Source organism: Lutra lutra, chromosome 6 (assembly GCF_902655055.1).
Source record: "Lutra lutra chromosome 6, mLutLut1.2, whole genome shotgun sequence".
Lineage (NCBI taxonomy): Eukaryota > Metazoa > Chordata > Mammalia > Carnivora > Mustelidae > Lutra > Lutra lutra.
In genome coordinates, this window is record NC_062283.1 from 711,636 (window position 1) to 739,436 (window position 27,801).

General features: G+C 38.9%; 2 protein-coding genes and 1 pseudogene across 4 annotated transcripts in view; 1 reads left to right on the plus strand and 2 right to left on the minus strand.

The window, feature by feature from the left end:
- The window catches only part of LOC125101887 (olfactory receptor 2W1), a 311,804-nt gene that overhangs the window by 187,840 nt on the left and 96,163 nt on the right, over positions 1 to 27,801 (minus strand). For all 3 annotated transcript variants that reach the window (XM_047732455.1, XM_047732452.1, XM_047732454.1), the window contains one exon: positions 15,207 to 15,309. The gene's annotated coding sequence lies outside the window, so the exon portion shown is untranslated. The remainder of the gene's footprint in view (positions 1 to 15,206; positions 15,310 to 27,801) is intronic.
- Positions 11,504 to 14,770, minus strand: LOC125102565 (heterogeneous nuclear ribonucleoprotein A3-like; annotated as a pseudogene).
- Positions 15,974 to 17,050, plus strand: LOC125101890 (olfactory receptor 2W1-like). Its single transcript, XM_047732458.1, has one exon. The coding sequence runs from the start codon at positions 16,106 to 16,108 to the stop codon at positions 17,048 to 17,050; it is 945 nt and encodes a 314-aa protein (XP_047588414.1). The 5' UTR covers positions 15,974 to 16,105.

Below are 27,801 nucleotides of genomic sequence, written 5' to 3' on the forward strand. Positions count from 1 at the left end.
AAAAAAAACAAAAAACAAAAAACAAGAGGCAGTAACGAAGGCTAGGGACCTAATCAATACGGACATAGGTAATATGTCAGATCTGGAGTGCAGAATGATGATTCTCAAGGTGCTAGCTGGGCTCAAAAAAGGCATGGAAGATATTAGAGAAACCCTGTCTGGAGAAATAAGTCCTTTCTGGAGAAATAACAGAACTGAAATTAAACCAAATTGAAATCAAAAAGGCTATTAATGACATGCAATCAAAAATGGAGGCTCTTACTGCTAGGATAAATGAGGCAGAAGAGAGAATTAGTGATATGGAAGACCAAATGCCAGAGAATAAAGAAGCTGAGCAAAAGAGAGACAAGCAACTACTGGACCATGAGGGGAGAATTCAAGAGATAAGGAATACCATAAGACAAAACAACATTAAAATAATTGGGATTCCAGAAGAAGAAGAAGAAAGAGAGAGAGAGGGGAGCAGAAGATATATTGGAGAGAATTACTGTAGAGAATTTCCCTAATATGGCTAAGGGAACAAGCATCAAAATCCAGGAGGTGCAAAAAATGCCTCTCAAAATCAGTAAGAATAGGTCCACACCCCGTCATCTAATAGTAAAATTTACAAGAGAAAATCCTGAAAGCAGCCCGGGGCAAGAAGTCTGTAACATACAATGGTAAAATTATTAGACTGGCGGCAGACTTATCCATGGAGACCTGGCAGACCAGAAAGAACTGGCATGATATATTCAGAGCACTAAATGAGAAAAACATGCAGCCAAGAATACTATATCCAGCTAGGCTATCATTGAAAATAGAAGGAGAGATAAAAAGCTTCCAGGACAAACAAAAACTAAAAGAATTTGTGAACACCAAACTGACTCCACAGGAAATATTGAAAGGGGTTGTCTAAGCCAAGAGAGAGCCTAAAAGTAGTAAACCAGAAAGGAACAGAGACAATATACAGTAATAGTCACCTTACAGGCAACACAATGGCACTAAATTCATATCTCTCAATAGTTACCCTGAACATAAATGGGCTCAATGCCCCAATCAAAAGACACAGGGTATCAGAATGGATAAAAAAAAAAAAACCATCAATATTCTGTCTACAAGAAACTCTTTTTAGACCCAAAGACACCTCTAGATTTAAAGTGAGGGGGTGGAAAAGAATTTACCCTGCTAATGGACATCAAAAGAAAGCTAGGGTGGCAATCCTTATATCAGATCAATTAGATTTTAAGCCAAAGACTATAATAAGAGATGAGGAAGGACACTATATCATACTCTAAGGGTCTGTCCAACAAGAAGATCTAACAATTTTAAATATCTATACCCCTAACATGGGAGCAGCCAACTATATAAACCAATGAACAACAAAATCAAAGAAACACATTGACAAAAATCCAATAATAGTAGGAGACTTTAACACTCCCCTCACTGAAATGGACAGATCATCCAAGCAAAAGATCAACAAGGAAATAAAGGCCTTAAATGACACACTGGACCAGATATATTCACAACATTCCATCTCAAAGCAACAGAATATACATTCTTCTCTAGTGCACATGGAACATTCTCCAGAATAGATCACATCCTGGGTCATACATCAGGTCTCAACCAGTATCAAACGTCTGGGATCGTGCATGCAGATCCTGCATATTTTCAGACCACAATGCTCTGAAGCTAGAACTCAATCACAAAAGGAAATTTGGACAAATACATGGATATTAAAAAGCACCCTTCTAAAGAATGAATGGGTCGACCAGGAAATTAAAGAAGAACTGAAAAAAATTCATGGAAACAAATGATAATGAAAACACAATGGTTCAAAATCTGTGGGATACAGCAAAGGCAGTCCTGTGAGGAAAATATATAGCAAATCAAGCCTTTCTCAAGAAACAAGAAAGGTCTCAAATACACAACCTAACCCTACACCTAAAGGAGCTAGAGAAAGAACAACAAAGAAAGCCTAAATCCAGCAGGAGAAGAGAAATCATAAAGATCAGAGCAGAAATCAATGAAATAGAAACCAAAAACACAATAGAACAAATCAACAAAACTGGGAGCTGGTTCTTTGAAATAATTAATAAGATGGATAAACCCCTGGCCAGACTTATAAAAAGAGAAGAGAAAGGACCCAAATAAATAAAATCATGAATGAAAGAGGAGAGATCACAATCAACACCAAAGAAATACAAACAATTATAAGAACATATTATGAGCAATTATACACCAGAAAATTTGAAAATCTGGAAGAAATGGATACATTCCTAGAGACATATAAGCTACCACAACTGAACCAGGAAGAAATAGAAAACCTGAACAGATCCATAACCAGTAAGGAGATGGAAGCAGTCATCAAAAATCTCCCAACAAACAAGAGCCCAGGGCTAGATGGCTTCCCAGGGGAATTCTACCAAACATTTAAAGAAGAATTAATTCCTACTCTCCTGAAACTGTTCTAAAAAATAGAAATGGAAGGAAAACTTCAAAACTCATTTTATGAGGCCAGCATTACCTTGATCCCAAAACCAGACAAGGATCCCATCAATAAAGAGAATTATAGACCAATATCCTTGGTGAACACAGATGCAAAATTCTCACCAAATTACTAGCCAACAGGATCCAACAGTACATTAAAAGGATTATTCACCATGACCAAGTGGGATTTATTCCAGGGCTACAAATTTGGTTCAACATCTGCAAATCAATCAATGTGATACAATATATTAATAAAAGAAAGAACAAGAACCATATCATACTCTCAATAGATGCTGAAAAAGCATTTGACAAAGTACACCATCCTTTCCTGATCAAAACTCTGCAAAGTGTAGGGATAGAGGGTACATACCTCAATATCATCAAAGCCATCTATGTAAAATCCACCGCAAATATCATTCTCAATGGAGAAAAACTGAGTGCTTTTCCACTATGGTCAGGAACACAGCGAGATGTCCATTATCACCACTGCTATTCAACATAGTACTAGAAGTCCTAGCCTCAGCAGTCAGACAACAAAAAGAAATTAAAGGCATCCAAATCTGCAAAGAAGTCAAACTATCACTCTTTGCAGATGATAAGATAATTTATGTGGAAAACCCAAAAGACTCCATTCCAAACCTGCTAGAACCTGTACAAGAATTCAGTAAAGTGTCAGGATATAAAATCAATGCACAGAAGTCAGCTGCATTTCCATACACCAACAACAAGACAGAAGAAAGAGAAATTAAGGAGTCAATCCCATTTACAATTGAACCCAAACCATAAGATACCTAGGAATAAACCTAACCAAAGAGGCAAAGAATTTATACTCAGAAAACTATAAAGTACTCATGAAAGAAAATGAGGAAGACACAAAGAAATGGAAAAATGTTCCATGCTCACCAATTGGAAGAACAGATATTGTGAAAATGTCTACACTACCTAAAGCAATCTACCCATTTAATGCAATTCCTATCAAAATCCCATCCAATTTTTTCAAAGAAATTGAACAAATAATCCTAAAATTTATATGGAACAAGAAGACCTCAAGTAGCCAGAGGAATGTTGAAAAGAAAGCCAAAGTTGGTGGCATCACAATTCCAGACTTCAAACTCTATTACAAAGCTGTCATCATCAAGACAGTATGGTACGGACACAAAAACAGACACACGGATCAGTGGAACAGAATAGAGAGCCCAGAAATAGACCCTCAGCTCTATGGTCAACTAATCTTCGACAAAGCAGGAAAGAATGTCCAATGGAAAAAAGACAGCCTCTTCAACAAGTGGTGTTGGGAAATTGGACAGCCACATGCAGAAAAGCGAAACTGGGCCATTTCCTTACACTACACACAAAAATAGGCTCAAAATGAATGAAGGACCTCAATGTGAGAAAGGAATCCATCAAAATCCTTGAGAAGAACACAGGCAGCAACCTCTTCAACCTCAGCTGCAGCAACTTCTTTCTAGGAACATCACTAAAGGCAAGGGAAGCAAGGGAAAAAAGTGAACTACTGAACTTCATCAAGATAAAAAGCTTTTGCACAGCAAAGGAAACAGTCAACAAAACCAAAAGACAACTGAAAGAATGGGAGAAGATATTTGCAAATGACATATCAGATAAAGGGCTAGTATCCAAAATTATAACAAGCTTATCAAACTCAACACCCAAAGAACAAATAATCCAAGAAATGGGCAGAAGACATGAACAGACATTTCTGCAAAGAAGACATCTAAATGGCCAACAGACACATGAAAAACTTTTCCACATCACTCGGCATCAGGGAAATACAAATCAAAAACCACAATGAGGGGGCTCTGGGTGGCTCAGTGGTTAAAGCCTCTGCCTTCGGCTCAGGTCATGATCTCGGGGTCCTGGGATCAAGGACCCTCCCTGCTCAGCAGGGAGCCTGCCTCCTCCTCCTGTCTCTCTCTGCCTGCCTCTCTGCTTACTTGTGATCTGTCAAATAAATTTTAAAAATTCTTAAAAAAACAACACAATGAGATACCACCTCACACCAGTCAGAATGGCTAAAATTAATAAGTTAGGAAATGACAGATGCAGAGAAAGGGGAACTTCCCTATACTGTTGGTGGGAATGCAAGCTGGTGCAACCACTCTGGAAAACAGCATGGAGGTTCCTCAAAAAGTTGAAAATAGAGCTACCCTGCGACCCAGCAATTGCACTACTGGGTATTTATCCTAAAGATACAAATGTAGTGGGGCGCCTGGGTGGCTCAGCGGGTTAAGCCGCTGCCTTCGGCTCAGGTCATGATCTCAGGGTCCTGGGATCGAGCCCCGCATCGGGCTTTCTGCTCAGCGGAGAACTTGCTTCCTCCTCTCTCTCTGCCTGCCTCTCTGCCTGCTTGTGATCTCTCTCTGTCAAATAAATAAATAAAAAATCTTTAAAAAAAAAAAAAAGATACAAATGTAGTGATCCAAAGGGGCACATGCGCCTCACTGTTTTTAGCAGCAATGTCCACAACACCCAAACTATGGAAAGAATCTAGATGTCCGTCAACAGATGAATGGATAAAGAAGATGTATATATATATATATATATATATATATATATATATATATATGCAATGCAGCCATCAAAAGAAATGAAATCTTGCCACTTGCAATGACATGGATGGAACTAGAGGGTATTATGCTTAGCGAAATAAGTCAATCAGAGAAAGACAATTATCATATGATCTCCCTGATATGAGGAAGTTGAGAGACAATGTCGGGGGTTTGGGTGGTAGGAAAAGAATAAATGAAACAAGATGGGATTGGGAGGGAGACAAACCATAAGAGACTCTTAATCTCACAAAACAAACTGAGGGTTGCCGGGGAGAGGGGGGTAGGGAGAGGATGGTTGGGTTATGGACACTGGGGAAGATATGTGCCATGGTGAGTGATATGAAGTGTGTAAACCTGGCAATTCACAGACCTGTACCCCTGGGGCTAATAATACATTATGTGTTAATAAAAAAATAAATTTTTTTAAAGATTTTATTTATTCATTTGACAGACAGATATCACAAGTAGGCAGAGAGGCAGGCAGAGAGAGAGGAAGGGAAGTAGGCTCCCTGCTGAGCAGTTGAGCAGAGAGCCGAAGTGGGGCTCGATCCCAGAACCCTGAGATCATGACCTCAGCCGAAGGCAGAGGTTTTAACCCACTGAGCCACCCAGGCACCCCAAAAAATAAAAATTTTTTTAAAAAACTAATGATGTATCGTATGGTGACTAACAACACAATTTAAAAAAAAAAAAAAGGTTCATCTCTGAAATTAATTTCCATGGAGGATATTTAAAAGAAAAAGACAAGATGAAACATGCCTTAAGAGAAGCTTTCCTGCATGGCAGAGGCCAGGGGCACAGGGCAGCCACGGAGCAGCGGCAGCTGAGGGTATCAGATCACCTACTGCCTGGCCAACAGCAACTCCAGCACGTTCATCACAGTGGAGAAGGGTGCCATGGTGAAGCAATTCACGGCCACTGAGCTGGCCCCAGAGTCAGCATACATCTTCAGGTTGATGACCAAGATGAGGCAGGGCTGGGGGAGCCCCCAGAGACCACCGTCATCACCACTGAGAAGTGAGATCACAATGCTTTGAAACTGGAGCTCAATCACAAGGAAAAGTTCGGAAGGAACTCAAACACCTGGAAGCTAAAGACCACTTTGCTTAAGGATGCTTGGATCAACCAGGAGATCAAAGAAGAACTTAAACAATTCATGGAAACCAATGAGAATGAAGACACTTTGGTCCAAAACTAATGGGATACAACAAAGGTGGTCCTAAGGGGAAAATACATAGCCATCCAAGCCTCCCTCAAAAAAAAATGGAAAAATCCAGAATACACCAGCTATCTCTGCACCTTAAAGAACTGGAGAATCAACAAGAAATTAAGCCTCACACACAAGAAGGGAAATAATCAAGATTAGAGCAGAGATCAATGAGAGAGAACCTAGAGATACAGTAGAATGTATCAATTAAACTAGAAGCTGGTTTTTTGAAAGAATCAGTAAGATCGATAAACCATTGGCCACACTAATCCAAAAGAAAAGAGAGAAAGTCCAAATTCATAAAATTATTAATGAAAAGGGAGAGATCACAACTAACACCAAGGAAATAGAAACAATCATCAGAAGTTATTATCAACAGTTTTATGCCAATAAGTTAAGCAACCTAGATGAAATGGATGCATTCCTAGAGAACTTTAAACTCCCAAAACTGAACCAGAAAGAAATTAAAAACCTGAATGGACTGATATCTAGTAACAAGATTGAAGCAGTGATCAGAAACCTCCCAAAAAACAAGAGCCCAGGACTTGACCTATTCCCTGGAGAATTCTACCAGACTTTCAAAGAAGAAATAACGCCTATTCTCCTGAAGCTGTTTCAAAAAATTGAAGCAGAAGGAAAACTTCCAGACTCTTTTTATGAAGCCAGCATTACCCTGATCCCCAAACCAAAGACCCTACCAAAAAGGAGAATTTCAGACCAATATCACTGATGAATATGGATGGTAAGATTCTCACCAAGATCCTAGCAAACAGGATCCAACAGCACATTAAAAAGATTATACACCACGACCAGGTGGTATTCATTCCTGGGCTACAAGGATGGTTCAACATCCACAAATCAATCAATGTGATAGAACAAATTAATAAGAGAAGAGAGAAGAACCACATGGTCCTCTCAATTGATGCAGAAAAAGCATTTGACAAAATCCAGCATCCGTTCCTGATTAAAACGCTTCAAAGTATAGGGATAGAGGGAACATTCCTGAACTTCATAAAATCTATCTATGAAAAACCCACAGCAAATATCATCCTCAATGGGAAAAAGCTCACAGCCTTCCCGTGGAGATCAGGAACACGACAAGGATGCCCACTCTCACCACTCTTGTTCAACATAGTATTAGAAGTCCTAGCAACAGCAATCAGACAACAAAGAGAAATAAAATGTATCCAAATTGGCAATGAAGAAGTCAAACTCTCTCTCTTCGCAGATGACATGATACTTTATATGGAAAACTTGAAAGACTCCACCCCCAAACTACTAGAACTCATACAGCAATTCAGTAATGTGGCAGGATACAAAGTCAACGTACAGAAATCAGTTGCTTTCTTATATACTAACAATGAAAATACAGAAAGGGAAATTAGAGAATTGATTCCATTTACTATAGCACCAAGAACCATAAGATACCTGGGAATAAACCTAACCAAAGAGGTAAAGGTTCTATACTCGAGGAACTACAGAACACTCATGAAAGAAATTGAAGAAGACACAAAAAGATGGAAGACCATTTCATGCTCTTGGATCGGAAGAATAAACATTGTTAAAATGTCTATACTGCCTAGAGCAATCTATACTTTTAATGCCATTCCGATCAAAATTCCACTATTATTTTTCAAAAAGCTGGAGCAAATAATCCTAAAATTTGAATAGAATCAGAAGAGATCCCGAATTGCTAATGAAATGTTGAAAAACAAAAAACTGAGGGCATCACGTTACCAGATTTCAAGCTTTACTACAAAGATGTGATCACCAGGACAACATGGTACTGGCATAAAAACAGACACATAGACCAGAGGAACAGAATAGAGAGCCCAGATATGGACCCTCAACTCTATGGGCAAATAAACTTCGACAAAGCAGGAAAAAATATACAGTGGAAAAAAGTCTCTTCAATAAATGGTGCTGGGAAAACTGGACAGCTATATGTAGAAGAATGAAACTCAACCATTGTCTTACACCGTACACAAAAACTCGAAATAGATAAAACACCTCAATGTGAGACAGGAATCCATCAGAATCCTAGAGGAGAACAAAGGTAGTAACCTCTTTGATATCAACCACAGCAACTTCTTTAAGATATATCTCCAAAGGCAAAGGAAACAAAAGCAAAAATGAACTTTTGGGACTTCATCAAGATCAAAAGCTTCTGCACAGCAAAGGAAACAGTCAAGAAAACAAAGAGGCAACCCACAGAATGGGAGAAGATATTCACAAATGACAGTACAGACAAAAGGTTGATATCCAGGATCTACAAAGAACATCTTTAATTCAACACACACAAAACAGATAATCATGTCAAAAATTGGGCAGAAGACATGAATGGATACTTCTCCAATGAAGACAAACAAATGGCTATCAGACACATGAAAAAATATTCATCATCATTAGCCATCAGGGAGATTCAAATTAAAACCACATTGAGATACCACCTTACACCAGTTAGAGAGGAGAAGGGAGTTGGGGGAAATTGGAAGGGGAGGTGAATCATGAGAGACTATGGACTCTGAAAAACAATCTGAGGGGTTTGAAGCGGCAGGGGGGTGGGAGGTTGGGGGATCCAGGTGGTGGGTATTGGAGAGGGCACGGATTGCATGGAGCACTGGGTGTGGTGCAAAAACAAGGAATACTGTTATGCTGAAAAAAAAAATTTAAAAAAAAGAATGGCTAAAATTAGCAAGACAGGAAACAACATGTGTTGGAGAGGATGTGGAGAAAGGGGAACTTTCTTACACTGTTGGTGGGAATGCAAGTTGGTGCAGCCACTTTGGAGAACAGTGTGGAGATTCCTCAAGAAATTAAAAATAGAGCTTCCCTATGACCCTGCAATTGCACTATTGGGTATTTACCCCAAAGATATAGATGTAGTGAAAAGAAGGGCCATCTGTACCCCAATGTTTATAGCAGCAATGGCCACAGTCGCCAAACTTTGGAAAGAACCAAGATGCCCTTCAACAGATGAATGGATAAGGAAGATGTGGTCCATATACACTCTGGAGCATTATGCCTCCATTAGAAAGGATGAATACCCAACTTTTGTAGCAACATGGACGGGAATGGAAGAGATTATGCTGAGTGAAATAAGTCAAGCAGAGAGAGTCAACTATCATATGGTTTCACTTGTGGAGCATAACAAATAGCGTGGAGGACAAGGGGAGATGGAGAGGTGATGGGCATTGAGGGAAATTGGAAGGGGAGATGAACCATGAGAGAGTATGGACTCTGAAAACCAATCTGAGGGATTTGAATGGGCAGGGGGTGGGAGGTTGGGGAGCCAGGTGGAGGGTATTACGGAGGGCACGTATTGCATGGAGCACTGTATGTCGTGCATAAACAATGAATTCTGTTACACTGAAAAGAAATAAATAATAATTTTAAAAAGAGAGAGAGAGAAGCTTTCCTAAAATAGTTGTTTGTATAACCCTCTGACAATAGTCTAAGAATTGTTAATCACCTCTGTGTGCATCAGTCCCCATGGGCTACACCATGTTAACCTTCTAGCCTTTAGAGTCCTACATAAACGTTACTTGGAGCATACATAGACCAGCAGAGGGCTCTCCTGGTTTAATTGGGCAGAGATCCACCTACAAATGTGTTTAACAGGAGTGCATATGAAAAGACTACAAATATCACAACAAAAATACATTTAACAAACCAAATTCACCAACATTTCTACCAGTCCCACGTCTAATTTTCCTTCAACATCCAATTTAAATAGAAACTTCATGGAATCTTGGTTCAGTTGTTGCATTTCAATGCAAATGTGATCATGGTGTTAGTACAAGAAAGTGGGGGCTAATCAATATTTCATGGACTCAGTAACTTGCCGAACAAGAATCCTGACTATGGGTGAAATGAAGGCTCGTCATCATGGGAACATGGGTATCTTTGGACTACATAAGAACACAACAGCTGTGAATTCTTCCCTCCTGAAACGTAAATATGTTCTAATTTTCTTTATCATTTTCTCTCCATGTCATTCTGCACATTCAAATTATATTTAAATATGTTTGCTTCTTTCATCTTACATTTCAAGGAAAAAATTAATTTGTAAATTCATGCTACACTATTAGAAAATGGAGTCCATACTCTGAAAAATGAAAAACCTGTTTCAGTGAAAATATTGCACACCTCTTTTTTAACATGTTTCTTCAGCTTGTGCTCTCTCATTTTTTGTCACGTTCACCTTCAGATTAAAATTATAATAGTTAAAAGTTGGCCCAAGGCTAAAACCAATATGGAAAATGTTCACAAGCACAGAATGAAAATTCCTATATTTGGTATCATAACATTAAATTACATGAAGTATAACTCCAGGCTTGACACTTCTGAAAAGGATACCTGGGTTCTTATAGGACCCAAGGCATAAACTGACCTGGTAATGTTTTCCACCTGGTAAACTAACATAAATTTTAGGAACTACATGTATCATGGATGTTTGCTGCCTTCTTTAGTGGGATAGCACACCTAAAGTACTTCTCAACTCATAAAAAAAGGCGCTTTTTTAAAGATTTTATTTATTTATTTATTTGACAGACAGATCACAAGTAGGCAGAGAGGCAGGCAGAGAGAGACAGGAGGAGGCAGGCTCCCTGCTGAGCAGAGAGCCCGATGTGGGACTCGATCCCAGGACCCCGAGATCATGACCCGAGCCGAAGGCAGGTCACTTAACCACTGAGCCACCCAGGCGTCCCAAAAGGCTTTTTTTTTTTAAGTTAAAAATTCCTTAATTTTTATTCCTGGTTACCACTACCACAATTTACATGGCAATTTACCTGATGCAATGAAAAGGAAAAAAGACAAAGCTACAATAGATAAAAGACCTCAGGAATGTACATCTAATTGACAGTACATTGCATTAATCAACAGCTGCACTTTGTGCAAACTGTGGCTGTGACAGTCCTGAACAAGAAGGGTTTCCTGTTTAAGCTGCAGTAACTTTTCTGACTACGGATCATTGTTCCTTCTGTGGCAAAATTTACATTTCCTCTAATGTATTTGGGACAACTGTCTCAAAGTAACCTGCAGATTTCCTGACAACTCCTTGCTCTCTCTCCTACTAAGAACTGTAGCCCTTTTCTTCTGAAAATTTTTTTAGAACCTTCTGCTACCATATCCCTCACTTCCACCACCAGATCCAACCACCACCATAGGGACTGCCCGAGCTTCTTCTACCAAAACTGCCCCCCTTCATGGGTCCATAATTTGATTGTTGTTGCCCACTATAGTTTCCAAAATCATTATAGTTCCCACCACCACCAGAGTTACCAGCTCCAAAATTTCCTCCTTCATGTAACCATCATATCCTCCACCACCACCTCCTTATCCACCACCTTGGTTTTCATATCCTGGTCCACCACCACCATAGCCTCCTCTACTACTATCAACAGGACCATCACCATAGTTGCCACCATCACCTCCTCCATAACTACCTCTACTGCCACCACCACCACCATAGCCTCCTCTTTCACCAAAGTTTCCACCACAGCCAAAGTTACCACCACATCTGAAATTTCCTCCATGACCCATGAAGTTGCCAGATCCACCTCCAAGACCTCTTTGTGATCCAGCAGACTGCATTTCTTGTTTATTTATTTATTTATTTAGGATTTTTTTATTTATTTATTTAACAGAGAGAGAGAGAGAGATCACAAGTTGACAGAGGTAGGCAGGGAGAGAGAGGGAAGCAGGCTCCCTGCTGAGCAGAAAGTCCAATGTGGGGCTCAATCCCAGGACCCTGAGATCATGACCTGAGCTGAAGGCAGAGGCTTAACCCACTGAGCCACCCAGGCGTCCCTAAATTTCTTATTTAGAAAGGGTCTTTTTCACTTCACAATTATGCCCATTAATGGTGTGGTATTTCTGAACAACAATTTTATCAACAGTATCATGATCATGAAAACTTACAAAAGCAAATCCTCTTTTTTCCACTCTGCCTGTCTTCCATAACTATTATGGTTTCAATCTTGCCATATTTTTCAAAGTAGTTTCTCAAACTGTATCCTTCTGTATCTTCTCTAATACCACCAACAAAAATTTTCTTCAGTTAGATGGGCACTAGGCTTTACAGAATCCTCTCTAGAAACAGCTCTCCTTGGTTCTACTACACGCCCAACAACCTTGTGTGGTCAGGCACACATTGCTGCATCCACCTCTTCAACACAAGAATAAGTGACAAAACCAAACCCCCTGAACCGTTTTGTTTGGGGGTCTCTCATCACCACACAATCTGTAAGTGTACCCCATTTTTCAAAACGTTCTCTTAAACTATCATCTGTAGTTTCAAAGCTCAAACCACCAATAAACAGTTTTCTCAACTGCTCTGATTCCTTTGGATCAAGGCCCTCCGTTTTGGAACCGGACTCACCTCTTCCAACTCGAGTTCAATATGGGACCAAAAGCCAAAGGCATTTAATAAACCATGGTGAGTCAAAGGGATAGCAAAAAGAAAAACATGGTAATTAAACATCATACAGTGTTAGGAAGAGCTGACAACCATCAAACACTTAGTATAGAAACATAAATCAAAGCACATATTTGATAATAGGCTCTAATATCAAAAGACATATAAAAAAGTGAATTGGGGGAAATTGGAGGGGGAGATGAACCATGAGAGGTTGTGGACTCTGAGAAACAAACTGAGGGTTTTGGAGGGGAGGGGGATGGTGGGGTTAGACGAGCCTGGTGGTGGGTATTAAGGACAGCACATATTGCATGGAGCACTGGGGGCGGGGTGCATAAACAACGAATCTTGGAACACTGAAAAAATAAAAATTTTTTAAAAGGACATATAAGCAAAAGACATATAAACAATTTTTAATGAGCTGAGCCAAACAATACTGCCTAGAGAAGCACATATGGGTAATCAAGCTATTAAATACTCGGAGGTGATTATCATAAACACCAGGATAGTGGATACTTTAGGGACAGGGATGGGTAATGATTGGTTGAGGCACAAAGAGAAGCTCTTGGGTACTTACCAAGGTTCTATTTCTTGAGCTGCATGTTAGTTATAATAATATTCACCTTAACTCCTTGAGGCTTTTGTATTTTTCTGTATCTATCTTTCATTGTGCAAAAAAACTTTTTTATAAAGAAATAATGATGAATTGACTTATTCCGTGTTATGTCCAGAATAAAGAAAAAGATCCAGTGCTCTCTTAAAGAGGAATCTCTGACTTAACATAAAGAGTAAGTAAAAAGCAAAGATTAAAGGACAGCTATGAAGTTCTGAAAATAGAAGACAGGTGAACATTCTGTGGGAGACCTCCTTTGTCGGACAGAAGGCTGGATCATGTTTTCTGAGTCTATTTCAACTCCAAAATTCTAAGGCCTTTTAATTCCCAAAACTATCTCAATCCTACTTGGTCAAAGAATGCCCAGTGCATTTTGTAATCAGGGCATGTTAAGAGCTAAGTCTTCTGTCATCTCTTGCCTCTGGTTTATCAGTTCAGTAATACATCGAGCTTGTGGGCGCTTTTGTGTACATGAGTGGCCATACATTCAAAAAGTTATGTAAATGTAAAATTTTAACCATTCCAAGTTCAGTTCTAGACCATCATAGTGAAATCACCAGCGTGAAAAATGAAGAGAGTAAGGAGTGAATAGAATAATAATAATTTGTGGGTAGTTGAATACAATTTTTTTAAGATTTTATTTATTTATTTGACAGACAGAGATCACAAGTAGGCAGAGAGGCAGGCAGAGACAGAGAAAGGGAAGCAGGTTCCCCACTGAGCAGAGAGCTCAATCACAGGGACTTGGGACTTGATCCCAGGACCCCGGGATCATGACCTGAGCCGAAGGCAGAGGCTTTAACCTACTGAGCCACCCAGGAGCCCCAATTTTTTATTTTTTATTCATATTCAATTAGCCAAGGTATAGTACATCATTAGTTTTTTATACAATCTTCAATGATCCATTACTTGCACATAATACCCAGTGCTCATCACATCACAACCCCTCTTAAGGGCCATCTCCCAGTTACACCATGCCCCACACCCTCCTCTCTTTCCTCAACCCTCAGTTTGTTTCCCTGAGTCAAGAGTTTCATATGCCTTGTTTCCCTCTCTGATTTCTTCCCCCTAGGTGTTCCATCCCTTCCCCTATTGTCCTCTGCACTAACCCTTATGTTCCACATATGAAGGTGAATACAATTTTTACTTTTGAGAATTAAATATAAACAAAACAGAGTTTCTAGTGTTTTTACAAATACTAACCCTCACCACCACCTTTTGAGGAACATTATTATCGTCACTGAACATATAAAGAAGCTGGTGTGAAAAAATTACATAACTGCCCAAGGACACATTACCGCCAAGTAGTGAAGCTCTGAGTCCAGAAGCTGTGCACTTAACCACTATGCTCAACATAGCTGGCATCCACCACATAAAAACTTCACAGTCATTTATTAAATAAAATTCCCATTTTGAGAAAAAATATATCCCTAACCCATACTACTTGGGTAGTACGGTGATAACATACTACTTGGTAATAAGAGCTCCTTCTTCATGATTGTAACATTTTCATGTTTTAATTCAACTGTTTGTAACAATGATATACAGTAAGTAATTTATCTTATTTCACTGAAACTGCAACAAATAAAAAAATTTATTTTTCCTTGGCCCCAAACACACATGAATATAAAACACCCTAAATCTGTAGTTGATGGTCAGAAATTATAGGCATAAAGAATTATAAACCAAAATAATAGAAAATATTTATAAACTAATTCAGTCATTAAAACTTCCATATATTTAATGATATAATTCAAAAATAGAGAAATACATATATATCTGTCACCTTTCTGTATTCATTTAGAACTGAAATGGAGTTTTACCTATAGAGCTCCAAAGCAACCAGAGGATTGACTCAGATAGTTGGTATATTATATGTGGAAAAACAACTCGCTGACCATTATACGAGCTGTTTTTTATCGAGTTACCTACCTTGCTACTTTTGCTGAATGGCCAGGTGAGCAGGAGCTGACACAGGTGATTGCTGCATGTATGTGGTAACTGGAGGATTCTGGAATTACTTCAGATTTTAACTCTGAAACAAATCAGTAAGGCTATTTAAATACTTTATTGGCAGTTGTGAATAATATTCAAAAAAACACAGGGCCCCTGTACATGGCAATGGAAGTTAATAAGAAAGATGTGTTTTCCTAGCACCAAAATGCATGCACAAAATGGGGCAATAGTAGGGAACACCAAAATTGATATAGGAACAGCAGTGTCTACAATATTCAATAGGAAGGACAACAAGAGGAGGGGGTTGGTGATGGTGGTGATAATGGATGGAATTAATGCATTTGGAAATGAATATAGAAACTGATCCTGCTACCAAATGGTGGATCTTACTCCAAGAAAATGGATCATTTAACTTTTTATCCCAAATGCCACTCCTTTGAAAAGGGAAATTTTTGTTATGATCAAGTGATGCTTATGTCACATATTCAAGAAGGAAAAATATGCTGAACACATTTCTAATTTTTCTCAAAATATATCTGAATCTTAAATCATATTATTAATTTCATGGATTCATTACTTAACCAAAACACACAGAACTATAAGTTTCATGGCATAATTACACCCTTTCAATGATTTACAATTCAGTGTGACCAGGTTTACCATATTATTTTTAAAACCACACTGGTTATGAGTAAACACAGAGGCTTTGGGCAATGAGCACAGGGAGTGTTAACAGAGGTGGTCCAAATGGGAGAGAGCACACAAACAACTGAATTGGGGATACTTATGGTAAGCTACATGGCAGGCTATTTCTGCCTAGGGCTGATGCTATTTTGATTACCATGATCTTGTCTCCTAGACTTTCCTAAGGAGCCATGGACACAAACAATGGAAGTTCCACAACAGATTTCATCCTGCTGGGCTTTTCTGATCGACCCCAATTAGAACCCATCATCTCTGGGGTGGTCTTCATCTTCTATATTGTGACTCTGGTAGGAAACACAACCATTATTCTTGTATCTTACCTAGACCCCCAGCTCCATACGCCCATGTATTTCTTCTTATCCAATTTATCTTTTTTGGATCTCTGCTATGCAACTAGCATTATCCCCCAGATGCTGGTAAATCTGTGGGGCCCAACAAAGTCTATTACGTATGGAGGGTGTGTGCTCCAATTCTTCTTTGCCCTTGACCTGGGAGCCACAGAATGTCTTCTCTTGGTTGTGATGGCCTATGACCGCTATGCTGCTGTCTGTCAACCTCTTCACTACACTGTCATAATGCACCCTCAGCTTTGCCAGAGTATGGTGTTCACCGTGTGGTTAGGTGGCCTTTGCAGTTCGTTAATTCTTTGCTCCCTGACGTTGAAATTACCAAGATGTGGGCACCGGGAAGTGGATACCTTCTATTGTGAGATGCCGGCCCTGCTCAAGATGGCCTGCGTCTACTCCAAAGTAATGGAGGTCATCGTCTTTGCTCTCGGGGTGGTATTTCTTCTAGTACCGCTATCACTAATTCTCATCTCATATGCAGTAATCACTCAAGCAGTCGTGAGAATCAAGTCAGCAGCAAGGTGGAGTAAGGTCCTTAACACATGTGGTTCCCACCTAACAGTAGTAACTCTGTTTTACGGAACAATCATTTACATGTACATGAGGCCACAGAATAGCACATCCCAAGATGAGGGGAAGTTCCTTTCTCTCTTTTACACAATCATCACACCCACCCTTAACCCTCTGATCTACACTTTAAGAAACAAAGATGTAAAGAGTGCAGTAAACAGAATACTGTGTGTCAAAAAATGGTCAGCCAAATCATGAATTAGATGGAAGAGAACTAACAAAGTTGAGGGAAATTGGAAGGGGAGGTGAACCATGAGAGACTATGGACTCTGAAAAACAATCTGAGGGTTTTGAAGGGCCGGGGTGTGGTCGGAGGATGGGGGAACCAGGTGGTGGGTATTGGAGAGGGCACGGATGGCATGGAGCACTGGGTGTGGTGCAAAAAACAATGAATACTGTTATGCTGAAAATAAAAAAAAAAATATATATATATATATATATATATATATATTGACCTTTACCAACAGAATATTAATCAACTCATTTATGCAAAGAGTATTTATTGGATGTTTACCATGTACTAAGAATAATAATAAGTACTGACTTTTTAAAATATTTTTAAAGTTTTAAAAAAATCATTATTGAATATTAGGTACTGACTTTCTAAATAAGTAGGAACTAGACAGAAATTATGAGAGAAGGGAATTGAGGGAAATTGGAGGGGGAGATGAACCATGAGAGACAATGGACTCTGAAAAACAGTCTGAGGGTTATGAAGGGGCGGGGGGTGGGAGGTTGGAAGAGCCTGGTGGTGGGTATTATGGAGGGCACGTATAGCATGGAGCACTGAGTGTGGTACATAAACAGTGAATTGTTTAAAATGGGGGAAAAGAAGAAATTATGAGAGAGATATAGACACATAAAGAAATTTCAATTCATACATTTAAAGCGCTTCAGGACTAATCACAGGCCACAGAATAGTAAACATATAGTTATAATTAGCTGACCATAGAGTTGAGGGTCCACATCTGGGCTCTCTATTCTGTTCCACTGGTCTATGAGTCTGTTTTTATGACAGTACCATGCTGTCTTGGTGATCACAGCTTTGTAGTAAAGCTTGAAATCAGGTAACGTGATGCCCCCAGTTTTATTTTAGTTTTCAACATTTCCTAACGATTCGGGTCTCTTCTGGTTCCATACAAATTTTTGGATTATTTGCTCCAGCTCTTTGAAGAATACTGGTGGAATTTTGATTGGAATGGCATTAAAAGTATAGATTGCTCTAGGCAGTATAGACATTTTAACAATGTTTATTCTTCCGATCCAAGAGCATGGAATGGTCTTCCATCTTTTTTGTGTCTTCTTCAATTTCTTTCATGAGTGTTCTGTAGTTCCTCGAGTACAGATCCTTTACTTCTTTGGTTAGGTTTATTCCCAGATATCTAATTGTTCTTGGTGGTAAAGCCTCTTGGAGAACAGTGTGGAGATTCCTCAAGAAATTAAAAATAGAACTTCCCTATGACCCTGCAATGCACTACTAGGTATTTACCCCAAAGATACAGATGTAGTGAAAAGAAGGGCCATCTGTACCCCAATGTTTATAGCAGCAATGGCCACAGTCGCCACCCTGTGGAAAGAACTAAGTATGCCCTTCAAAGGACAAATGGATAAGGAAGATGTGGTCATATCACTGTTGAGTATTATGCCTCGTCAGAAAGGATGAATACCTAACTTTTGTGTCAACACGGACGGGACTGGAAGAGATTATGCTGAGTGACATAAGTCAAGCAGAGAGAGTCAATTATCATATGGTTTCACTTATTTGTGGAGCATAACAAATAACATGGAGGACAAGGGGAGTTAGAGAGGAGAAGGGAGTTGAGGGAAATTGGAAGGGGAGGTGAACCATGAGAGACTATGGACTCTGAAAAAACAATCTGATGGGTTTGAAGCAGTGGGGGGGGGGGGAGGTTGGGGGAACCAGGTGGTGGGTATTAGAGGGGCACGGACTGCATGGAGCCCTGGGTGTGGTACAAAAACAATGAATACTGTTATGCTGAAAATAAATCTTTTAAAAATGAGGTAAAATAAATAAATAAATAAATAAAAACATATAGTTATGAGATGTGATTAAGTATAGTAATAGAACAAATGTAGAAAGTATATAGAAGTTATTTCACACTTATTTTAATATAGGATTAACAGGATACTTATTACTTTCTTTGTAGAATTATCATTTTATTGAAAACTAACCTTTCTTTCATCAAACTGATACTTCCAACATTGCCTTTGTGGTGGAGACCAACTACCCACTGATACCCATTCCAACCTTCTTTCTTTTTTTTAAATTCCACATAGAATGAAATTGTATGATAATTGTCCTTACTATCTTGTTTTCATTTAGCATAACACCCACTAGGACATACACATCATCGAACATGACAATATTTCATTACTTTTGATGGTTAATTAATATTACATTGTGTATAACCACATCCCTTCCTTATCCATTTATCTCTTGATGGATATCTGAGCTCATTCCATAGTTGGCTACTGTGGAAACTGCTGATATAAACATTGGGGTGCAGGTGTCCCTTCACATCAATGTGTTTGTATCCTTTGGATAAATACACAGTAGTGCAATTGCTGGGTTTTAAGTTAGCTCTATTTTTAACTTTTTGACGATCTCCATACTGTTTTCCAGAGTGGCTGCACCAGCTTGCATTGCCACCAACAGTGTAAAAGGGTTCCCCTTTCTCCACATCCTTGCCAACATATGCTGTTTCATGAGTTGTTAATTTTAGCCATTCTAACTGGTGTGAGGTGTCATCTCATTATGATTTTTATTTTTATGTTCCTGATGCCGAGTGATATGGAGCAGTTTTTCATGTGTCTGTTGGCCATTCGTATTCATCTTGGAGAAATACCTGCTCATGTCTTCTACCCCCTTCTTGACTGGATTATATGTTTTTTCAGTACTGATTTTGATAATTTTATACATTTTGGATACTAGCCCTTTATCTGGAAAAGACATTTGCAAATATCTTCTCCCATTCTATAGGTTGTCTTTTTTTATTGTGTTATGTAGTCACCATAAATACATTATAGGGGGGCGCCTGGGTGGCTCAGTGGGTTAAGCCGCTGCCTTCGGCTCAGGTCATGATCTCAGGGTCCTGGGATCGAGCCCCGCATGGGCTCTCTGCTCAGCAGGGAGCCTGCTTCCTCCTCTCTCTCTGCCTGCCTCTCTGCCTACTTGTGATTTCTGTCTGTCAGATAAATAAATAAATAATCTTAAAAAAAATACATTATTAGTTTCTTTTCTTTTTTTAATTTTTTTGTTTTTTAAATTTCTTTTCAGTGTACCAGAATTCATTGTTTATGCACCACACCCAGTGCTCTATGCAATACGTGCCCTCCACAATTCCCACCACCAGGCTCACCCAACTATAGGTTGTCTTTTGGTTTTATGGCTGTTTTCTTTGCTGTGCAAAGCTTTTCATTCTGATGAAGCCCAATAATTCATTTTTTGCTTTTGCTTTCCTTGCCTTTGGAGACATGTCTAGCAAGAAATTGCAGTGGCTGAGGTCAAAGGTTTCTGCCTGTGTTCTCCTCTAAGATTTTGATAGATTCTTGTCTCACATTGTGGTCTTTCATCCATTATGAATTTATTTTTATGTATGTTGTAAGAAAGTGGTACAGTTTCATTCTTCTGCGTGTGGCTGTCCAATGTTCCCAGCACCATTTATTGATGAGACTCTCTTTTTGCCATTGGATAGTCTTTGCTGCCTTGCTAAATTTAGTTGACCATAGCACTGAGGGTTCATTTCTGGGTTCTCTATTCTGTCCATTGATCTATGTGTCTGTTTTGGTGCCAGTACCATGCTGTCTTGATGACTACAGCTTTGTAATATATCCTGGTGTCAGGTATTCTGACGCCACCAGCTTTGGTTTTCTTCCTTTCTTTTTTTAAAGACTTTATTTTATTCACTTATTTGAGAGAGAGAAAAAAAGAAAGAGACAACAAAGCACAAGAGAGTATGAGCCTGGGGATCAGTGGAGGGAGAGAGAGAAGCAGACTCCCTACCAAGCAGGGAGCCCAATGTGGGGCTCGATGTCAGGGCTCCGGGATCATGACCTGAGCCAAAGGCAGATGCCCAGCTGAGCCACCCAGGCACCCCTGCTTTTCTTTTTCAACATTCTTTGGCTATTCAGGTCTTCTCTGGTTCCATATAAATTTTAGGATTTTTTTTCCAGTTCTGTGAAAAAAGTTGGTGGTATTTTGATAGGGATTTCATTGAATGTGTAGATTTCTCTGGGTAGCATAAACATTTTAACAATATTCATTCTTTCAATTCATGAGCATGGAATGTTTTCCCATATTTTTGTGTCTTCTTTGATTTCTCTCATAAGAGATCTACAGTTTCCAGAGTACAGATCATTTATCTCTTTGGATAGATTTATTCCTAGGTATCTTATGTATCTTATGGATTTGGTGCAATTGTAAATGGAATTGATTCCTTCGTTTCTCTTTCTTTGTTCTCATTGTTAGAGTATAGAAATGCAAGCTGCTTTTGTACATTCATTTTATATCCTGACACATTGTTGAATTTCTGTATGTGTTCTAGCAATTTTGGGGTGGAGTCTTTTGAGTTTTCTACAGAGTATCACTTCATCTGTGAAGAGTAAAAGTTAATTTCCTCTTTGCCTACTTGGATGCCTTTTTATTTCTTTTTGTTTTTTGATTGCTGAAGCTAGGACTTCCAGTTCTATGTTGAACAATATTGGTGAAAGGGGACATCCCTGTCACATTCTTAACTTTAGGGAAAATGCTCAGATTTTCCCCACTGAGGATGATATTTGTTGTGGGTTTTTAACATATGGCTTTCATGAAATTAAGGTTCCCTCTATCCCTACACTGTGGAGACTTTTTATCAAGAAAGGACCAGGTGGTGGGTATTAGAGAGGGCATGGATTGCATGGAGCACTGGGTGTGGTGAAAAAACAATGAATACTGTTATGCTGAAAAGAAATAAAAAATTAAAAAAAAAGAAAGAAAGAAAGAAAGGATCCTGTATTCTGTCAATGCTTTTTCTACATCTATGGAGAGGATCATATGTTCTTGTCCTTTCTTTTACTAATATTGTGTATAACTTTGACTGATTTGCAAATGTTGAACCAAACTTGGCCTCCCAGGAATAAATCCCCACCTGGTCATGGTGATAATTCTTTTAAGGTAGCGTTGGATCCTACTAGTTACTATTTAGTAAGAATTTTTGCATCCTTGTTCATCAGGGATATTGGACTATAATTCTCTTTTTTGATGGGGTCTTTGTGTGATTCAGGATCAAGGTAATGCTGGCCTCATAAAATGAGTTTGGAAGTTTTCCTCCCACTCCTTTTTCCGGAACATCTTCATAAGAATAAGTATTATTTCTGAACAGACATTTCTGCAAAGAAGACATCCAGATGGCCAACAGACACATGAAAAAGTGCTCCATATCACTCGGCATCAGGGAAATACAAATCAAAACCACCATGAGATATCACCTCACACCAGTCAGAATGGCTAAAATTAACAAGTCAGGAAATGACAGATGCTGGCGAGGATGCAGAGGAAAGGGACCCTCCTACACTGTTGGTGGGAATGCAAGCTGGTGCAACCACTCTGGAAAACAGCATGGAGGTTCCTCAAAATGTTGAAAATAGAACGACCCTATGACCCAGCAATTGCACTGCTGGGTATTTACCCTAAAGATACAACGTAGTGATACAAAGGGGCACGTGCACCCGAATGTTTATAGCAGCAATGTCTACAATAGCCAAACTATGGAAGAACCTAGATGTCCATCAACAGACGAATGGATAAAGAAGATGTGGTATACAGACACAATGGAATACTATGCAGCCATCAAAAGAAATGAAATCTTGCCATTTGCGACGACGTGGATGGAACTAGAGGGTATCATGCTTAGCGAAATTAGTCAATCGGAGAAAGACAACTATCATATGATCTCCTGCTATGAGGGAGAGGAGATGCAACATGGGGGGTTAAGGGGTAGGAGAAGAGTAAATGAAACAAGATGGGATTGGGAGGGAGACAAACCATAAGTGACTCTTAATCTCACAAAACAAACTGAGGGTTGATGGGGGGAGGGGGGTTGGGAGGGGGGGTGGGGTTATGGATATTGGGGAGGGTATGTGCTGTAGTGAGTGCTGTGAAGTGTGTAAACCTGGCGATTGGCAGACCTGTACCCCTGGGGATAAAAATATATGTTTATAAAAAATAAAATTTAAAATAGTAAAAAAAAAAAGAATAAGTATTATTTCTGCCTTAAATATTTGGGAGTATTCCAATGGGATAGCCTTGATCCTGGACTCTTGTTTATTGGGAGATTTTTTTATTGTTGTTTCAATTTTTTGCTGGTTAGGGGTCTGTTCAGGTTTTCTATTTCTTCCTGTTTCAGTTTTGGTGGTTTATATGTTTCTAAAAATGCATCCACTTCTTTCAGACTGCCCAATTTCTTGGCATAGAATTAATTGGTCATAACATATAATATTCTGTTATAATTGCTTGTATTTCTCTGGTGATGGTTGTGATCTCTCCCTCATTCATGTGATTTTACTTATTTGGGTCATTTCTCTTTTCTTTTTCATAAGTCTGGCCAGGGGTATATCAATCTTATTAATTCTTTCAAATAATCAGCTCCCAGTTTGTGGGATTTTTTCTACTGTTCTTTTGATTTCTTTTTTTATTTTTTATTTCTTTTCAGCGTAACAGTACTCATTGTTTTTGCACCACACCCAGTGCTCCATGCAATCCATGCCCTCTCTAGTACCCACCACCTGGTTCCCCCAACCTCCCACCTCCCCACCCCTTCAAAACCCTTAGATTGTTTTTCAGAGTCCATAGTCTCTCATGGTTCACCTCCCCTTCCAATTTCCCTCAACTCCCTCTAATCTTTATTATTTCTCTTCTCCTTCTGGATGTAGGCTTTATTGGCTGTTCTTTCTCCAGCTCCTTTAGGTGTAAGATTAGGTTCTGTATTTGAAATTTTACTTGTTTCTTGAGAAAGGCTTGTATTACTTTATACTTCTCTCTTAGGGCAGGCCTTGCTGCATCTCAAAGGTTCTAAACTGTTGTCTTTTCATTCTCATTTGCTTCCATTAATATTTTTAATTCTTCTTAATTTCCTGGTTGACACATTCATTCTTTACTGGGATGTTCTGTAACCTGTGTTCCTTCCAAATTTTCTCCTGCGATTAAATTCAAGTTTTAAACACTATGGTTTGAGAATAGGGAGGGATATAAACAATAAATCCTGGAACACTGAAAAAATAAAATTAAATTATAAGAAAAGAATATTCAGGATAAAGATGTTGTCCATATATACTATTGAGTATTATGCCTCCATCAGAAAGGATGAATACCCAACTTTTGTAGCAACATGGACGAGACTGGAAGAGATTATGCTGAGTGAAATAAGTCAAGCAGAGAGAGTCAATTATCATATGGTTTCGCTTATTTGTGGAGCGTAACAAATAACAAGGAGGACAAGGGGAGATGGAGAGGAGAAGGGAGTTGAGGGAAATTGGAAGGGGAGATGAACCATGAGAGACTATGGACTCTGAAAAACAATCTGAGGGTTCTGAAGGGGCAGGGGGTAGGAGGTTGGGGGAGCCAGGAGGTGGATATTATGGAGGGCACATATGGTGTGGAGCACTGGGTGTGGTGCATAAACAATGAATTCTGTTGCCTGAAAAGAAATTAATTTTTTTAAAATGAAAAAAAAAGATGAAATCAGAGAGGGAGACAAACCATAAGAAACTCTTAATCATAGGAAACAACTGAGGGCTGCTGAAGGGGAGGGAGATGAGGGGATGGGGTAACTGGGTGATGGACATTAAGGAGGGCACATAATGTAATGAGTGTTATATACATGATGTAATGAGTATATTTAAGACTGCTGAATCACTGATCTCTACCTCTGAAACCAATAACACATCATATGTTAATTATTTGATTTTAAATTTTTTAAAATGGAAAAAAATTAAAAATTCCTTTAAAAATTAAAACAAAAAGTCCAGTTAAATGTGTTAATTTTATATAAATGATTAACATTATATTTTCAATCTTCAGTAGTAAATACATACATAAACAAATCCATTTCTGAATTTAATTTCCATGGAGGAATCTAAAAGGAAAAATAAAGACAAAAAGAACAGGTGAAACCCAATGTCTTAAGGGAATCGCTCCTAAAATAGTTATTTGGATAGGCCTCTGACCCATGGTCTAAGTCCTATTAATCCCTCTGTGATGCACTAGTCCTAGTGTCTACACCACCTTAACTTACTAGCCTTTAAGTCCTACATAAACACTTCTTGGAGTACACAAGTGTAGGGCTCTCCTGGTTTAATTAGGCAGAGATCCACCCACAAATGTGTCTCTAACAGGAGTGTATACAAAAAGATTGCAAATATCCCATCAAAAATACATTCAACGAACGAAATTCATCAGCTTTTACACCAGTCCCACATTTAGTTTTTCTTCAACATTCACATTAGAGACCTCACTGAATATTAGTGCAGCTGTTGCATTTAAACACAAAAGTGATCGAATTGTTAGCACAAGTAGTCGGGACTAATCAGTATTTTATGAACTCAGTAACTTGTCAAAGAAGAATCCTTCTGATTACCGCTGAAATGAAGGCTCGTCATCATGGGAAGATGGGTACCTTTGGACTATGTAAGAATATGACAGCTGTGAACTCTTCCCTCCTGAAATGTAAATATGTTCTAATTTTCCTTCTAGTTTACTCTCCACATCATTCTGTACATTCAAATTATGTTTAAATATGTTTGCTTCATTTGTGTTATGTTTCATAGAACAAGGTAATTTGTAAATTCATGCTAACTATTAGAACCTGAAGTCCATACCATGAAAAATGAAAATCTGTTTCAGTGAAAACATCACATGACTCTTTTCTTAACATCTGTTTCTTCTACTTGTGGTTTTCTCCTTTTTTATTTATTTATTTATTTATTTATTATTGACAGACAGAGATCACAAGTAGGCAGAGAGGCAGGCAGAGAGAGGAGGAAGCAGGCCTCCCCGCCAAGCAGAGAGCCCGATGCGGGGCTCGTCCCAGGACCCCAAGGACCATGACCAGAGCTGAAGGCAGAGGCTTTAACCCACTGAGCCACCCAGGCGCCCCTCTCCTTTTTTTTTAATCACATTCACTTTAAGTTAAAATGACAATCATAGCGAAATTTGTGCCAGGACTTAAATCAATATGAATAGAGGCTGGTGGTGGGTACTAAGGAAGGTATGTATTGCATGGAGCACTGGGTGTGGTGCATACACAATGAATCTTGGAACCCTGAAAAAATAAAATTGAATTTAAAAAAAACAAAGCTAATGAAATTAAGCTTTAGAATGCCTTGTTTGGATAGACCCCCACTTAAATAAATACTCAATTTTGTTCCTTCAAAAAAAATGAAATAGTTTACAGCATAAAGGAAAAGTCCAATACCTGGATTCACAACATACAATTGCGTGAAGGATAATTCCAGCTTAACACTTCCAGTAAGTACCTGAGCTCCTATGTGACCCAAAGTGTCAACTCAACTGTTAATGTTTTTCCCCTGTTAAACCAAGCAAACATATATTTTAGGAACTATAACACACCTCATGGGTGCTCACTGTCTTCTCACACACCTATGGTATTGTGTTCACGTCTCAGCTCATAATCAAAGGTATTTGATAAACCATAGTGAGTCCAATGCATGGCAACCAGGAAAGTGTACTAATTAAACATTATACAGTGTTAGAAGCAGCCGACAGCCATCAAACACTTAGTCTAGGAATATAGACCTAAGAGTATATTGATAAGAGATTCAATATTAAAAGAAACTCAAAAGACATATAAAATATTTTAATGAGCCCAACTAAACATATTGTCTACAGGTGCACATTTGATAATCAAGCTACTAAATACAGATGAGTACTAATGGCACCTTAGTGGCGTGGTTGTTTAAGGGTTCGACTTTTGGTTTTGGGTCAGGGTGAGAGTCAGTGTCATGAGATTGAGCCATGCCTCTGCCTCTGTGCTCAGCATAACCTGCTTGAGTTTCTCTCTCCCTCTCCATCTGCCCCTTCCCCCCATGCTCTCTCTCTCTCACTCTCTAAAATATATTTTTAAAAAATTTTTTAACCTAGGTGAGTATTATAAACATCAGAATAGTGGATAGTTGAGAAACAGGAAGTGTAATGATCAGGACCAGTCATGAAGCATGGAGCACTGGGTGTGGTACAAAAACAATGAATACTGTTATGCTGAAAATAAAAAAAAAAAAAGAAAGAAAAAGAAAAAATAAAGAAAAACTTGAAAATAAAATAAATAAAAAAGAAGAAGTTCCTGGGGTGCTTGGCAAGATTCTATTTCTTGATGTGCCTGTTCGTTACAAGAATATTTACCTTCACTCATCAAGCCTTTGTTTTCCTCTGCATCTATGTTTTGTTGTATAATAAAACTGTTCTTCATAATGAAGCCATGTTGAATCGACATATTCTCTGTTATTTCCAGAATAAAGAAAAAGCATGAGTCTTGGATGTTAAGGAGGCATCTCTGAGCTCAACACAAGGAGTATGGATGAGGCACAGATTAAAGACGCAGAGCTATGAAGCTCTGAAAACTGGCGTCTGTGGGTATTCCATGGAAGACCTCCATCCTAAGGCAGAAGGCTGGATCACACTTTCTGAGTCTATTTCAGCTCTAAAGTTCTGTGGCCTTTTAATTCCCAGCACTATCCCAGCCTTATGTGGTCAAAGGATGCCCAGTGCATTTTGTAACCTACACATGTTGGGAGCTAAGTCCTCTGTCCTCTCCTGCCTCTGGGTTTATCAGTTCAGTATGTACACCATGCTTGTGGTCACTTTTGTGTACATGAGTGTGTGTGCATTTGAAAAGTTTTGCAAACATGAAGTTTTAGGCATTCAGGTTCAGTTCTAG

Bases quoted from the DNA above. Each gene is read 5' to 3' on its own strand.
- LOC125101890 (XM_047732458.1), top strand. From the start codon at position 16,106: ATGGACACAAACAATGGAAGTTCCACAACAGATTTCATCCTGCTGGGC.